This window comes from Aspergillus nidulans, chromosome IV, assembly GCF_000011425.1.
Source record: "Aspergillus nidulans FGSC A4 chromosome IV".
NCBI lineage: Eukaryota > Fungi > Ascomycota > Eurotiomycetes > Eurotiales > Aspergillaceae > Aspergillus > Aspergillus nidulans.
Window position 1 is genome coordinate 437,309 of NC_066260.1, and position 15,716 is coordinate 453,024.

General features: G+C 47.2%; 3 protein-coding genes across 3 annotated transcripts, besides 1 other annotated feature; 2 read left to right on the forward strand and 1 right to left on the reverse strand.

Annotated features, from left to right (window-relative positions):
* Positions 1 to 15,716: part of a sequence feature (contig 1.126 481..40772(-1)) that runs on past both edges of the window.
* ANIA_07278 (uncharacterized protein) lies at positions 1,050 to 2,843 on the reverse strand (the record flags this gene model as incomplete). The annotated part of the gene is made up of 5 exons (XM_675455.1): positions 1,050 to 1,152; positions 1,225 to 1,772; positions 1,826 to 2,488; positions 2,540 to 2,567; positions 2,620 to 2,843. The coding sequence occupies 5 exons, from the start codon at positions 2,841 to 2,843 to the stop codon at positions 1,050 to 1,052; spliced, it is 1,566 nt and encodes a 521-aa protein (XP_680547.1).
* ANIA_10921 (uncharacterized protein) lies at positions 4,650 to 9,513 on the forward strand (the record flags this gene model as incomplete). Its single annotated transcript, XM_050611885.1, has 2 exons — positions 4,650 to 4,652; positions 4,708 to 9,513. The coding sequence occupies 2 exons, from the start codon at positions 4,650 to 4,652 to the stop codon at positions 9,511 to 9,513; spliced, it is 4,809 nt and encodes a 1,602-aa protein (XP_050467861.1).
* On the forward strand, positions 10,118 to 11,883 carry ANIA_10920 (uncharacterized protein; the record flags this gene model as incomplete). Its single annotated transcript, XM_050611886.1, has 2 exons — positions 10,118 to 11,657; positions 11,708 to 11,883. 2 exons carry the CDS (start codon positions 10,118 to 10,120, stop codon positions 11,881 to 11,883), a joined length of 1,716 nt encoding a protein of 571 aa, XP_050467862.1.

Genomic DNA, 15,716 nt, shown 5'->3' on the forward strand with positions numbered 1-15,716 from the left:
CTAGCTCGAGTCTTGTTTCATAATGTTGGTGTTGATTGATGGGCGGAAGGGTTCTCTAATGACAGGATGCGCTTCTGCGTGAATATACAGATCAACACTCCAAAAATGGCTGAGGGCTAATCATACAAGGGACCCAGAGGGAGCTGTGGCTTGATTCTGCTATGATTTGTTCTTCGTGCACACATACCCTCAAAGATTGGACTAGAGACGAAATCCAATTCAACACGATGAGCCTTACCGGATACTTAAGGTGAGGTAGATAGATAATCGCTAGTAGAATTGTTTGAAGGTATTTACCCAAGTATGGTTCATCAGAGCTTGGCCCTACAATGGAGAGCCATAATCATGATACTGTTGCAATCTCGCCCAGCAGTTTAGTTAGAATACACCCCATCTAATGAATGACGAACCTATGGGGCGTTTTTATATATGTTCTGGGCAAAACATTGGTGGGTATTGCACCGCGCGGGTTATCTGCGGTTTAGACTGTGATGAAACTGTGACGGTTCCAAGGTCAGAGCCCGTACTCGCAGGCCAGGTCGAGAATCAGGTCATATATCCAAAACCTGCTAATGCATAAGGGTTTGACAGTTAACATACAAGTTAACTGCGAAATCCATAATAGCAAAAGTCTCCTAATCTAGGCTATATCCCCTGTAGAATTGCTGATTTGTCTAAATGGTAGGTTCTATACTTTTCTGCCAGCCTGCGGCTTTACCAAAACATTTACGCAGGCTGAAAGTCTGACGTGCACCTAACCCACGGGTTCAGACAGTGTACAGCAACCTGACCCATATAGGGTTTAGATCGACCTTTGACAGGGGGTTGGCGTCACGAAGAAGAATAGTATTGCAGTGGATCATTCTGACTGTTTCTTAGATTGAAGAGGGATTCTGCTGTTCCTTCAAGGCCTGTCCAGAGGAAAGAGAGGAAAGAGATCATTTCTGAATAGATTACATGGATTCAGCCAAACTCAGATAGTTAGCACACGACCAATGCACGGCAGAACAACTATAGCCGCTGGTGACCTGAGACTAGGCTCGACGCGGTCAGCAAACAGCATGCGTTTTGCCAGTCTTGCCATGAAGGGAGTGTTCGTCTTTGTAGAAAGAGTGTGCATTCGGAAGACGTGTCCCATGCTGGGCGAGATACCTATCGCATGTTAGTCTCAAGGCTTAGTGGATGGCATGCTTGTGGATGCTCAACGCAGAGGTGGAGACTTACGTGGTATACCGCTGAATTGTTGTCTCATCCATCTCCTCTAGCCACTCGATGGCCATTTTGATATCCTGAATCAGAATCCCACATCGATGGGCCGTAAAATCTTCGCGAACAACGATGCGCATCAGCTTTAGATTATTGCTCCTTGGTGCCATGGTGTAGGCGGGTACAACCCAGCCCCTACGGCGCAGAACAGCAGAAACAGCAAACTCATCGAACAGCCGACTTTCATCGTCTGGAAGCCGAAATGCGACTAGTGGCACGCCGCCAGAGCCATTTCCTGTGTTGTCACTGAGGATAAGGAGACCTAGGTCTGACAAGCCACGGGCGAGATTTTGCGATACCTGGACTAGATTCTGCATGATGGCTTTGTAACCGTTTCGACCGAGGCGGATGAGCTGGTAGTATTGGCCGATAATGTGCGAGGCGCCTTTAGAGAAATTTAGAGTAAAGGTCGCCTGTTCGGAGCCGAGATAGTTGATGTTGAAGACTAGCTCTCTGGGAAGGTATTCTGGTGATCGCCAGAAGATCCAGCCAACGCCGGGGTAGACCTAGCCTGGTGTCAGTTTTTCGCTCGTTCATTCAGGAAGAGTTGTAAAAATACAAGGCCGTATTTATGCCCTGAGACATTGATCGACACGACCTTCTCTAGACGAAAATCCCACACCAGCTCAGGGCAGATAAAGGGCGCCACGAACCCTCCGCTCGCGGCGTCGACATGGATCGGACAGTCGATATTTCGTTGAACAAGCAGGTCATTAATAGCTTTGACATCCTCATAGTGGCCGGTATAGGTAGTCCCCATAATCGCACATATGCCAATCGTATTTTCATCCACCAGTTCCACCGCTTGAACCGGGTCGATCACATATCTGTCATCTGTGCAATAACAATAGCGTTCCTCTACATCAAAATACCGCGCTGCCTTCTCCCAGCAGACCTGTACCGCGCTATTCATTATAATGTTTGGATGCGAGGTATCCTTCCCTGCGTCACTCCGTTTCTTATGCCATGTCTTTTTCATGGCAAGAAGAGCAAGCATGATAGCTTCTGATGACCCAACAGTCGACGTCCCCATCGCGCCTTCCGCCCCCTCCGACTCCCCGTGTTCAGTTCCCTCTTTAGACTCCTGGTTTGTTGGCGCATTAAACAAATCAGCGATCATGTTTACGCACCGCGTCTGCATGCGCGCGCTCTGCGGATACTGCTCGAAATCGATAAAGTTCTTGCGCATGGCCGCCGCCATTAGGGTTTCGACTTGCGGTTCCTATAATATCGGTACACATCCTATCTGACTATCAAGAAACAAAGCGCATACCATATAAGTCGTTACAAAACTAGCCATGCTACAATACATCCATATAAGCACATGCCCACCTAGAAGGGGGTTGAACGTACTTCAATAACGGATTCCCATCCAAGCTCAACTCATCCCTGATCATCTGCTCAGCGACATCCGGCGGCATGCCGTTGTCATTCATCACGTATAGTGGCAGCTCCTCAGCCGCATACTTTGTACCATAGACTCCAGCATACTCAGTGGTTTGGACAGAAATGTCCCTTATTTCGCGGCGTTGACGGTGTGAGGAGGACTCCTGGGAAACACGCGAAAGGGTTACCATTTTGCTGCTTAAGAAAGGTGCTTATTAGAACTTCTGAATGATCTGGAGACAAAGAGAGAATTGATCAGAAGAATGGTGAAGCCTAAGGGTCCGGAGGCCGAAGTAGTGTGGGGTGACTGAGGAGCGGAACCTAAGTATGTGGTCCAGTTGAGATATGTGACCTCATAACTCGATAACGTGCTCCATGCTATCCAATCTCGGACTATTATTACACCTGGATGGAGATCTATAGTCTCAGCGTTCAATGAACTCATTCATAGATATCGATAACAACCCATGCAGAGCCCGCCCTTCCTCAACTCGTCCATAAACAGAACATTACTCTTACCACATTTGGCGCATCAGCCTACGCCCATCCCCAAATAGTCATAAAAATGGTTCAGGCGCGTAGCCAGTGTAACTTATAGTTAATTAGGATCTTGGAGGTTGCATGGTTCCTTTATAATCAGTTTTCTGAATACTACCAGGATACCGAAGCGGGAGAAAATTATCATGAGTACCGAGTCGCAGGCTGGCTCCCATATCCTGACACCTCGTGCGTGAAACTAAGTTGGCTTCTAACGAGCCTTCCTGAGATGCTTCGTGTGAACAGACTCCCTTGTTCATTGCGTTTGGTGTTAGGTAGACCGCCGGTTGTGGGTGACGTGCGAGACGACCGGCTCGGAAGGTCCGGCAGCCACATTTTAGGGTTTTGCATTGGGTATCACGATAGAGGATTGGTGGCGTCAACATGAAAACGGTGAAAGGCTGCAGTTGATTGGGCGGGAGGGGTGATATCATAAACTCTAGCTAGAATCTGGGTTAGGGGACGGGTGTCATGCGATATTTTGGTTTCCTGCCAGTGCAAAAACCAGATAACTAGAGTACTGATAGCTGGGTTTGTGATGATGGTTCAGAAGCGCAGTATTGATCCCCAAGTGCTAGTTTGCTAGCCTCCGGAACCTGCTGGCCTTGTATATTACAGATATAGAGATAGTAGGAATTAACCAGAGAATAAATCATGAGGACATGAGTTTTATTCATTAAGCTTATATCGCGTTCCTTTGTTATCATCGACATCCCAATCCCTACAATACTCGGCACGGTATGCGCGGTTGACAAATCATGCACGATGAGCAGTGATTATGGTCAATGTAACGCAGTGCCTTTGTATCACAGTGAACATTCTCTATACTTGAAGTGTTTTGGATGATAATGAATTGGGTTCCAACCCTCAAACTACTAGGCTTGGTAAGGAATCATGTCTAAGCTGGATCCCAGTATCCCCGGAGTATCTCAATTCCAAGGGATCTGTAGATGGGAGAACTCCCACAGGAACCGGCAAGCTGTGTCAATAGGAACTCTTATCTAGATTAATCCGTGGCTGCTACCCTTGTAGTAGTCGCACATGAAGTACGGCCATTCATCAGTAGCTAGTCCCTACATAAATGAGTTTGTCTAATACCACAGTTACTCTCTAGACAACTGGATAGGACGTATATTCTACCGTTTACTTGGCTTCCCAACATATCGGCCGTCTTAAGCGCTCTCTTGAGAAGGGTGAGGCAGTGCTTCTTAGCTGCTGGAGTAAGACTGGTTTGCTTCGTGCTCGCTTACGCAACAGCCAGCCAATCATCATACATTTTGGAATTGTGATACGGCTAGCGATTCATATTCAAACGAAAGGCTGGCAAGGCTAAGATAAAATAGAAAAAAGCGAAACGCGGCGCCTCCAATGTCCTTCCCGCCCTTCTCCCGTTTGACTTTCCATGAACGATAAATCAAGTTGAAAATCAATGTGGCTATCTTGCACTGGCGACCGCAATCATGGTACGGCCCCAGACTAGAAGTGAATAGCATGATCTCTGATGACACCTGACCTCAGTTCAAGCAGCTTTCGTCAAGACAAGCTCGATCTCCTGATACGCATTCCTCGATCAGCTCGCAAGACCCTGCCTGGAAGAAAGAAATATACAATGCCAACGAAGAAGTCCATGAAAGTTCAACATTATCATCGACGCAAACTCGACGCACCTTGTCTCGTCACTGGCTACCGTTTAGGTCTTCTTCCAGACGCCGTAGTCCATCGCCTGAGACACAGTCAAAGTTTGGACTGCACGTCGTTCACCGACCGAAGACAATCGCACCAGTAAACATTGTCTTTGTACATGGTCTTGGTGGTGATCGAATATTGACATGGTGCAAGCATAGGGACAAAAGACTATACTGGCCGGAAAAGTGGCTTAAACAGGAGCAGAGCATTGGGCGTTGTCGCATTCTATCCTTTGGGTATGATGCCAGCTTTGGTATGGGTGCGGTCAAGAGCATCTATAGGATCTCAGACTTCGCCAAAAGCCTTTTGCACGATATGAAGTTTGGACAAGATAGCAATGGAAATCCTCTAGGACTGGGAAAAGTGCCAACAGTTTTTGTTGCACACTCTATGGGTGGCCTTGTTGTTAAGGCAGCGTACCTTTTGGGACAGAACGACGAGACATACAAAGAAGTTGTGCAATCCATCGGGGCAATTATTTTTCTGGCAACACCTCACCGTGGTGCGGACTCAGCTGCGACACTCAATAACCTACTTCAAGCCAGTTTTTCATCTTCCAAAAGCTTTATCGCAGAGCTTCAACGTGGCTCCCCTGCCCTTGAAGACATCAACGAACAGTTTAGGCACATTGCACCCAAATTGTTGATCGCTTCATTCTACGAAAGTCTAGCGACGAGGATTGGGATACACTCTACCATGATAGTCATTAGAGATTCTGCAACACTGGGATATCAGCAGGAAATTTCAAGGGAGCTCCATGCGGATCACCATGAAGTGTGCAAATACTCGAGTCCGCAAGATGCGAACTACACCAGTGTTCGCAATACATTGGCCTCATTTATTGCGCAACTACAAGCAAAGGGAATAGAGGTTATCAATGATCTTATGGCTGAGGAATCGAGAAAGATTGAAAAGCTGTTGTTGGTCACACCCAAACATGAAGAGGAATTCGAGACTTTGCGTTCTTGGTGGCTGGAAGGGACCTGTGATTGGATCTTTGACGTCGCTACCGTCAAGAACTGGCTGAAGAATGAAGAAGAGGTAGAAGAGGTACCGATCGTGCAGTTCAAAGCTCCGCCTGCGAGTGGTAAATCCGTTCTAAGCGCATACCTTGTTCGCGAGCTTCGTTCTCGCGGCCATTCCGTCTTGTATTTCTTCTTCAGAGCGGAGGACTCTGACCAACGAACTGTGAGTTTCTTCTTGAGGTCAACGGCGCTGCAGCTGGCAAGCGTCAGCCCCGTGTATAAGGAGAAGTTGCTTCACATAGCTATTGGCGGCCACAGCGTGATGACCTCGAGCTCCACGGATGTCTTCCGAAAGCTGTTTCAATTTGCGTCCTCGGGTGTCGACTTCCCGTATCCTTTGTACTGGATTGTCGATGCGGTCGACGAGTCAGAATCGGCAAAGACTGTGCTTGAGTACATATCCAGAATACGGCTGGTCATCCCTTCCCTAAAAGTATTGTTCACTAGCAGGGAGTCTGTCATCTTCCCGGCCGACCAGAAAATTGCGACTTTCTCCGCGTCAGCAGAGGGCAAAGGATCTGTTGGCGATAATTCTTTGGACATTAGAATCTATCTTGAGCGGATGATGCATGAAATGGGTGGTAAACAAGAGTTGAAAGACACTGTGATGCAGGCAATTCTGCGCCGGGCACAAGGGAATTTTCTTTGGGTCCGGTTGGTTGTAAAAGAAATCCTCAGTTGCCATACAGAGGAAGGGATCGAGACGGCCTTGCAAAGCATGCCCAAAGATATGAATCAATTGTACGAACGCATGGAGTGGGTGGTTTTATCAGCACCCCGTGCTGAAGACAAGGAGATCGCTCAGATGATCCTTCGATGGGTTGTTTGCTCCCGTTTTCCCATGACTACCGAAGTTTTGAACCAGGCCTTGAACAAGAAATTCATCGATCTGCGGAAAACGATCTCCCAAGTCTGTGGACAGTTTGTCATGGTCGACCCCTCTGGTCAAGTCAGGCTTATACATGAAACTGCTCGGGAATACTTGACAAGAACTACGGCGAGTCCCATTGCAATACGACTACCAAAAAGCCATTACTCGCTCTTCGAGCAAACATTATCGGCATTGCTTGCCCCTGACATCCGCCAGAAGGTCATCAGAGCGCAAGAGTCCATTTCAGTATCGGAGCCCTTTCTGTTGTATGCAGCCACGTCGTGGATGTATCATCTGCAGCAGTCAGCCGAAATAAGCGACCAAACCATCGACCATCTATCTCAATTCTTTAGAACGACCTCTGTGCTCGTATGGATCCATTTACTGTCAATTACCGACCAGCTGGATCGGTTGGTCAGGGCAGCCAAGATTGTGACGGACTCCATTAAAGCTTATCGCAAGTCAAACATGACAAAAAATCCATTGTTGCACAAATTATCGAATCTGGAGCTTCTTGAAAGATGGTCTGCAGATCTCTTGAAGATTGTGGGGAAGTTCAGCCGGCAGTTGAAGATATACCCTGCAGCCATATATAGCCAGATTCCGCCTCTATGCCCTTCCAGCTCTGTCATTTACGAACAATTCTACCAACAAGACTTCGCAAATATTAAAATCATGGGAATCTCGCAAACGGATTGGAATGACAATCTTGCTCGGATTCCACTACCCCGTGGGGAGGAAGGCATCAAACTATGTTGTTTCGGACGGTATGTTGCTGTGCTGACCAGCTCTGGCAGGGTAACAATCTGGGACGCGAACCACTTCAAGCAAGTCTGTTCTCTTGTACACCAAGAGGCTGTCACTTCGATGTCTTTCAACCGGTACGGCACAGAAATGCTCACCTTCGGCCTAGTAACATCCAGGCTGTGGTCTGTTCCCTCAGGGGAGCTGTTGGCCACTGTAGTTAATCCTGCTAATACCAGAGCATTGTCTGTCACATTCAGAGAGACCGATAGGAGTGTCCTTGTTGCCTGCACAAATCGAGTTATATATTCTCTGGACCTTGAAGACCTCGCTGCTGGTTGGCGTATGCTTAGTCGAAGCTTACTCCACGAGCGATCAGAGGTGGGTGGAGCTATCGTCAACTCACCGAGGTGTGTATCATTCAACGGAGATGCGAGTCAGGTTGGAGTTTCGTACCGGGGTTTTCCACTATCGGTGTGGGATCTCAATGAGATGCGGTGTATCGCCAGGTGTAGGAGACCGACGCGCACACCGAGTAAGCCAGAATCAGCCGAGGTTACTTGGTTCCCAGTCGATAGATTTACCTGGAACCCCGTTACCGGTCACATCATTGGCTTGTACAAAGATGGTACGGTATTCAAATGGCACCCTGCAACGAACGAGTATCAGGAAGCTTCTTCGTCTGCCGATGAGGTGGCTGCCAGTCCCGACGGCAGTTTATTCGTAACAAGCAGCAGCAACGGAACCGTCAAAGTGTGGAGCTTTGAATATATGTCGGTCATATATCAGCTCTCGTCTGGTGATCTGGTTAGGGAGCTGGCATTTGCTCCGGATAGTAGACGGTTCTATGACATCCGAGGCTCTTTATTAAACGCGTGGCAATCAAACACTCTACTACGATTCCTTGAGGTAGATGAGGCTTTCAGTGATACATCCAGCCAGGATCAAAGATCAACATCTATTTCGCATATATCCGAAGCCCATACCGTGTCTTATGAAGCAGTGTCTGTGATCAGAGTCAGCCCAGAGCACGGCTTGTACTGCGCTGGTAACGAGGAAGGAATTGTGACACTGTTTGATGAAAAGTCAGAGGAACTGGGGAAAATTCTGGAATTTCCCAATTTTGTCAGCATCAGTTGTCTTGCGTGGAGTAATGATTCAGGCTATGTGGCCGGTGCAGACCTCGCAGGAGACATTGAGATTAGAAAACTCACTAAAGTCAAAACCACCGGCAACGGCCCGAGTCAGGTACAGTCTGTACCCCAATCGAAGCCCGTTTTAAAGAAGGACGGCAGTGCAATATGTGACCTTCTTTTCAGTCACGACTCAACCCTTCTACTTATTATTTCAGGTCTGAGCGCGTATATTTGGTCAGTGGAAGAAGGATGTGTGATAATCGAGAAACAAATTGCGCAAACAAGCACTCAGATATGGGCAAACCATCCTGCACAGCCTGGGACTTTGCTGAAGTTTGCGGACAATGGTATCACAGGCTTTAGGTGGTCGGACTTTTCCGAGATTGCTACTGCGTTATATGACGGTTTATCACTGCACAGCGAGGCAACTTGTCCAAAACTCAAAGGTGTGAGATTTAACCAAAATGGCAAGTTTGCAACCATTCATCAAACAGATATTACATGCATGGAAAGGTTGTTCATAGTCGATATCTCAGCCTTACAACTCAAACCTGGAAGCACTTCAAGTATTGCGAGGCTCTCAACAATAGTCCCAGCAGATGTTGCGAGACAGGTGGAAGTGGTACTTGGCATCCTCCCCGGATCAAGGTTCTTCTTTCTTGATAAAAATTTGTGGCTTTGTTCTGTTTTCCTTAAGAGTTCGGTTACGGAAGATACCATCGAGCGTCATTACTTTTTGCCACGCGACTGGACAACGACAGAATATTTCCAACAGTGTTTGCTGTTGGAGAATGGTACGCTTCTTTGCCCTAGGGAGGATGAGGTGGCTGTGATTAAAAGCGAACTGAGCCGCTCGTACTGACAGTTTTCAATGTGCCCTGACGGCCCATCACTGTACGGCTCTAATCAGGCTGCCGCCTCTTTTGACATTAGTTGTTGCATTGGAGTAGCTAATCACCATCTCTTGCACCTAGGATGCGCCAGTGGATGCTCCAAAAAAGTAAATATATAATCCTTGTTAAGCCTGAGGTAGCCGTGGCACCTGTCAGGTCGTTCTATACTGGAGGGTTTCCATTCAGGCCCGTTCGAAGCTCTGTATAGGGAGTATTGAATTACGAGCTGTGGTGTGAAAGTCTGTAATCCTCATTTCGCATAAAGCATGTATTGCGATATCACTATCCCCTCTTGTTGCATTGAATCTCGAAAGATTATGAATCAGTAGTTGTTCTGGTGGCTATACACGCGCCTTAAGCTAAATCGGCCAGCTGATTCGCTTGTTTAGGAGTTGTAAAGCAAAGCCCTGTTTTCTGTTTTACCCCGCCTGCTTTGCTGCGACTTACAGATTGCTCGCTCCGCCAGCTCTCATCTGGAAACGCCCCCTTTTCTGCTCATCTACTCTTGGAAAATCCAGATTGTCACGAGCAACAGCTGTTTTGTTCCCTTGTGAGATAAAATAAATACAGAATATGTCCTCGGCAAACCCTTCTACTGATATGGCACCCGCTGCGAATACTCCTAACAATATCTTGGAAGCACGAGAGACTCCCGTGTCAGCTACGAGACCGTACACTTCATTCACATCTCGTAGCACGATGTTCATTGTTATCATTGCGGGTTTTGCAACCATCACATCTCCTCTTACCGCAACAGTCTACTTCCCACTACTGCCTACACTAGAGGGGCAATTCAGGGTATCACCTCAGGCAATCAACATGACGTTGACAATATATGTCATTTTTCAAGCCATATCTCCTGCAGTGTTTGGGCCACTTTCCGACACCGTTGGCAGACGACCTATCTTCCTTCTTACACTTGCTATCTATGCTTTGGCTAATCTTGGCATGGCATTGAACAAGCATAACTATGGATTTCTTCTGCTGCTTCGAGCGCTTCAGAGCTTGGGTGCCAGTGCTGCATTCGCTATAAGCTATGGGATTGTTGCCGATGTCTGCGTATCAAGCGAGAGAGGAAAGACGATGGCTTGGGTTAGTATAGCCCTGAACATGGGAACGTGTCTGGGTCCCATAATAGGCGGCCTAGTTGCATATCTCAGCGGAGATATTGAGTGGGTCTTCTGGGCGCTATTCATCGTTGGACTTCTTCTATTACTAATTGTCGGAATGTTCTTGCCCGAGACCGCTCGCAATCTCGTTGGGAATGGAGGTGACCAAACGGAGGGGACTCTATGGCAACAGTGCTGCTGGAGTTATATTCGAACTGTGCGATTGCTCAACAAAGAAGAGAATGAGCAAGACCATCGAGAATACGAAGCTGCAGTTAGAGCTGAACCAGGAACGCTCAACCGGCTGATAACGAGAATTTCTGCCCCTTTCAGTATTCGAATGTTCGCCGCTCCCTTGCGAATTATCTTCTTTCCAGACGCCTTTTGGTGCTTGTGGATAAATGGATCGTTCTACGCAGTCGACTATATCCTTGCCGCTACGGTTCCCAATATTTTCACAGACATATATCAATTCAATACGCTACTAACAGGTCTAGCCTACCTTCCAAGAGGGATAGGTATCATTGTCGGCAGCTACTGCAACGGTAGGATGATGGACTATAACTACAAAGTCACGGCCCGCAAGCATAATCAGCCTATCAACCGTGTCTCCGGTGATAACATACAACAGTTCCCAATTGAACTGGCACGCTCCCGCGGTACTTATTATCTCCTAGTTATATCGACATGCACACTGCTTGCTTACGGCTGGACGGCGAATTATAAAAAGCACTTTTCAGTTCTGTTGATTCTGCAGTTTATTCAGGGGTTCTGGAGCACTTGCTTCTACACGATCTATAACACATTGTTGATAGATGTTTTCCCAGATAACCCTAGCACCGCAGCAGCAAGTGCAAGTATAACAAGATGTGCATTGGCCGCGATAGGAGTCACTACTCTTCAACCATTTGTGGACGCAGCAGGATTAGGGTGGTATTTTACGGCTCTTGGACTCTTTAGTGCAGTATGTGGTATTGTGGCCGTCAGTTTCGTTAGAAAATATGGTATGCGGTGGAGACAGCAGAGGTATATGAACACATAAGCTATTATACAGACGTCAACGCTGTAATTGACATGGTTATCGCGATGAAAGGAAATTTTCAGTACCATGGGGAAGGGCAGCCCGCGGGAAGCACTGTTTACAGCCGGAATCTGGTACATGTGCCAATATCGCTAGTACTTTTCAACAAGGACCGATTTGCGCTGCCGTCGATAGCCCCAGATAAGTGAAGCAGCCTCGTACCTGGCTAGATGCACAGTGCCTTCCTGCCAATGCGAAAGCGCAAGCGGCTGACAGAGCACGATAACTCACCAAAGCCAATTGAAAAACACATGCTGCACATACGGTCTCTAGAGGAAAGCCACTAGAAGCAAGATTATCGCATCAAGGTTATACAAAGTCTTGATTATCACGAAGTCACCCACTATACAACCCAGCCGGTGTGTGATTTCCATTCGGCAAGAAACTAGGTACTCTGCCCCTTACAGGTCAGGCTCCAATTCAAGAGTATAAGCAAAAGGAAGACAATTTTCCACGCAAGAAATCTTCAACTGGGATCCGAAGGCGGCATACAGGCAGATTATCAGCTACATAAAACATCAAAGCTTTGCTGAAAACCAGAATACGCAGCGCAGCTATCTATTTCCCATTATTGGGCAGTAAAATTGCCACATAAAAAGACTATGTATGAGAGCAATTAGCATTGAGGACACATACTTGCAGAACTACTTTAAAGAATTCACCATATATGCAAACTAGTACATAAGTCAAAATCTGCTGTATGGGATACCCGTTCCGCTGAGCATCATCCAGCATTCCAGGGTACGGTGTGGCCTCGATTCAGGAGGCACCGCAGCGATTGCTGGTTTTGTCGAACTATGGTGATAGATTTAGTTCTTCTCATTCTCCAGAGAAGGTTCCAGGCTAGCCAGGTGCTGCTTCAGGGTGTGCTTTATCAAGCTATCTATGTCGAAAAATCTATACCCAGCGCTCGTGCAGGCACAAAACTTGTCTTTCATAGAGTCCCAATGCGCCGATATTGATCCTGTCTAGTATCTGAGGATGTGAAGCATGGATTGTGTTGTATATCTGCAATAGAGTCAAAGATGCATGTATACTGACAGGACATCTATGATTACTCGTAGTAGTTTGAGAGAATACCTTGATTACTGCAGAAGGCAGCTCTAAAAGGTATTAACTACCTCGTTTAAATCACATATTCTTACAAGTATAGCCTGGGCCTCAGACACAGAGATAGCTGCTTTGACCAAATATATAAGGGTTCTGCGCCATTGTCACGGGCCGACGCCGGAGCCAGCTGGCGACGACCTGGCTGTCGTTTCGTTTCGTTTCGTTTGTGTGTTTTGTTTGTTTGTTTTGTTTTATTATTTAACGTCACTCGGCGGATCACGTGGCCCACGTGATCTGCGGCCTCCCAGGGGGCATCTGGACGTGCTACCTAAACAAAACTGCCTAGGAACTAGCTAGATACAGGTTTGAAGCAGCAACTATGGACAATATATGTTGGAAATGAGCAGAAGAAGCACCCAGTGCTGCCCTGGCTAGGTCTTCGAGGGCAGATGCCCGTTTCGACTACCTATAGATTGGGGGGAGGGGCCGGACCCTTTATCCAGGTAGATGTGTGGACTGTCGCACTATCAAGCACTCCGGCAGGCCCAGTTCGGGCATATATCCTTGAAGAAGGATGATTCTTGCATGATACAGCTGAATTCTTCAGCCCCAGCAGCTGTACTTAAGAGCCAGTCTATTATTTTTAACAGGCTGTCCCTTATACATCTCCATCTATCTTTCCAGCGCTTTCTGGTATATGGGCAGAAGAAGAAGTACACTGGGGTCTTGGTCCTACCACAAGAGCAGCTCTCCAGGTAGTCTGAGTGGTTGAAGCGCTGGTAGTATGCTGTAAAGTCTCTGTGGCCTGTACAGGCGGCGATGAGTCGGCCAAGTACCTACCAGGGCAGCTTGTGCTCGCGGGAGCGGCTTTCTTTTGTATAGGGTCTGATATTCAGGGCTTTGTAGGTTTCAGGCACCTTATTAGCATATGCTGTATATATCTCTGTACAGAGCTACTGTTTTGCCTCCTATTATAGGTATACTGGGGAGGGGGGGATGTCAGGGCTGTATATAGAAGACCCTAGCTTAGCAAGCTTGTCTGCCAGCTCATTCCCAGCAATTCCAGAGTGGCCTGGAATCCAGCAGACCTGAAGGGGCTTCCATTGCATGGTTAGGATTAAAGGGCTTTCCATCTACTGGGCGGCTAGTTGGCTAAAGGTCTCTGACAGACCATGTCTGTAAGGGGTTGGCCTATAGCTTACTAGCAGGGAGGCTGCAGCTAGGTTATCTAGGAGGATAACTAGCTAGGTAGAGTAGCCAATATATGGTTGTCCCAGGACTGCGCATAGGCCTTCCACAGCACCTATAATTTCTGTATTATAGACTTCTGTCCTGGGGCCCGCGGGACCATGTCCCTTGGATACAAGGATAGGGCCAAAGTAGATTGCATAGCCATACCCTGCCCCCTGGCTGGTCTGTAAGCTATCTAAGTATACTAAAATCTGTAAAGGGGCAGGGCTGTAGCCTTTGTTATCTATTAGGAGCATGTATAATAGAGGGAGAGGCAGCTCTATTATAGTATGCTCTGGCAGGGGGCTGAGGAGGAGCTGTAGGATCCTTTTAAGCCTGGTTTTGGGCCTGCCCGCGGTAGTCTCTGCGGCTATTTAGGCAATTAGGTATTTAGTATCAAGGCTTATGTATCTCACTGCTGCCCTCTGGAGGATGCTGTTGAGTAGAGCTTCTGGGTCTAGTAGGTCTGCTTTGCAGAGGAGTGCTGCAGTAGGGGTAGTCTTGTAGGCTGGGATAATAGCTAGGGCTGCTGTGCAGAAGAGAGAAAGCAGGGAGTTAACTATCCCTTTTTATTGTTTGCCTGTATAGAAGACTTCTGCCCTGTACAGAGCTGTTAGAAGAATATACTATATAACTGCTGCCTGCATGGAGGCTACTGGGCAGCTATACTGGGTATTGCTAAGTCTCTTTAGGTGCTAGGCAAGTTGTTTCCCGCGGCTAAAGACCAAATTAATGTGGGCTTTAAAAGTAAGCTTTGTATCCAGAAGAACTCCTAACTACTGTATATATAAAGATGGTGTAATCTCCCCTATACCAGGTAGAGTAACTATAGGGAGATGCTGCTGCTGCTTTCTAGAGAAGTATTATATCTCTGTTTTCTCTATTAAGAAAGGGAGGCCTGTCTCTGTCCCTAGAGCAGTAATTTGCTTGTAGACCTCTACCAGTTGTTGTGAGCTCTCTTCCAGGGTATTCCTAGTTAATAATATGCCTATATTATCTGCATAGTAGAAAGAGCCTTCTAAGGTAGAGACTATTCTTGCTGTATATAGCAGGAAGAGTATTAGGGATAGGGGGGATCCCTGGGGGAGTCTGCCTTTAATTAGTACTGTGGCAGTGCCTTCTTTAATATAAATAGATACAGAGCAGCCAGTAAGCCAGTCCTTAAGTAGCTGGAGTAAGCCTTTATACTATCCTTGCAGGTGTAAGTGAGAAAGGAGCTGTTGGTATATTACAGCATTAAATACCCCTTTTACATCTAGTAGGAGTAGTAAAGCATCTTTTCCCTGTTAAAAGGCCTCCTCTACCCTGTAAACAAGAACCTGGACCAGGTTAATAGCAGAGTATCCTGGCAGGGCCCTGAAGTAGCAGGGGGCTAGTATATCTGCCTAAATTGCTCTTACAGCTATCTACTGTGCTAGGAGGCGCTCTAGGCCTTTACCTAGAGTAGAGAGGAGGCTAATTGGCTGCCAGGTATTGAGTTGGGTATAGCCCCTCTTTCCTGGTTTTGGTAATATTATTACCTTTGCTGACTTCAGGCTCAGTAGAAAGCAGCCTTCCTCTATATACCTGTAGTATAATTGTATGATTGTATACCCCTAGTACAGGCCAGAGCTCCCTCTAAGCAGTGGTGGCAAGTCTGTCCTCCCTGGGGGCAGATGGGGGTGGGGCACAGAGAGCAGCCCAGTAGTGCTCTTTTGTTGGC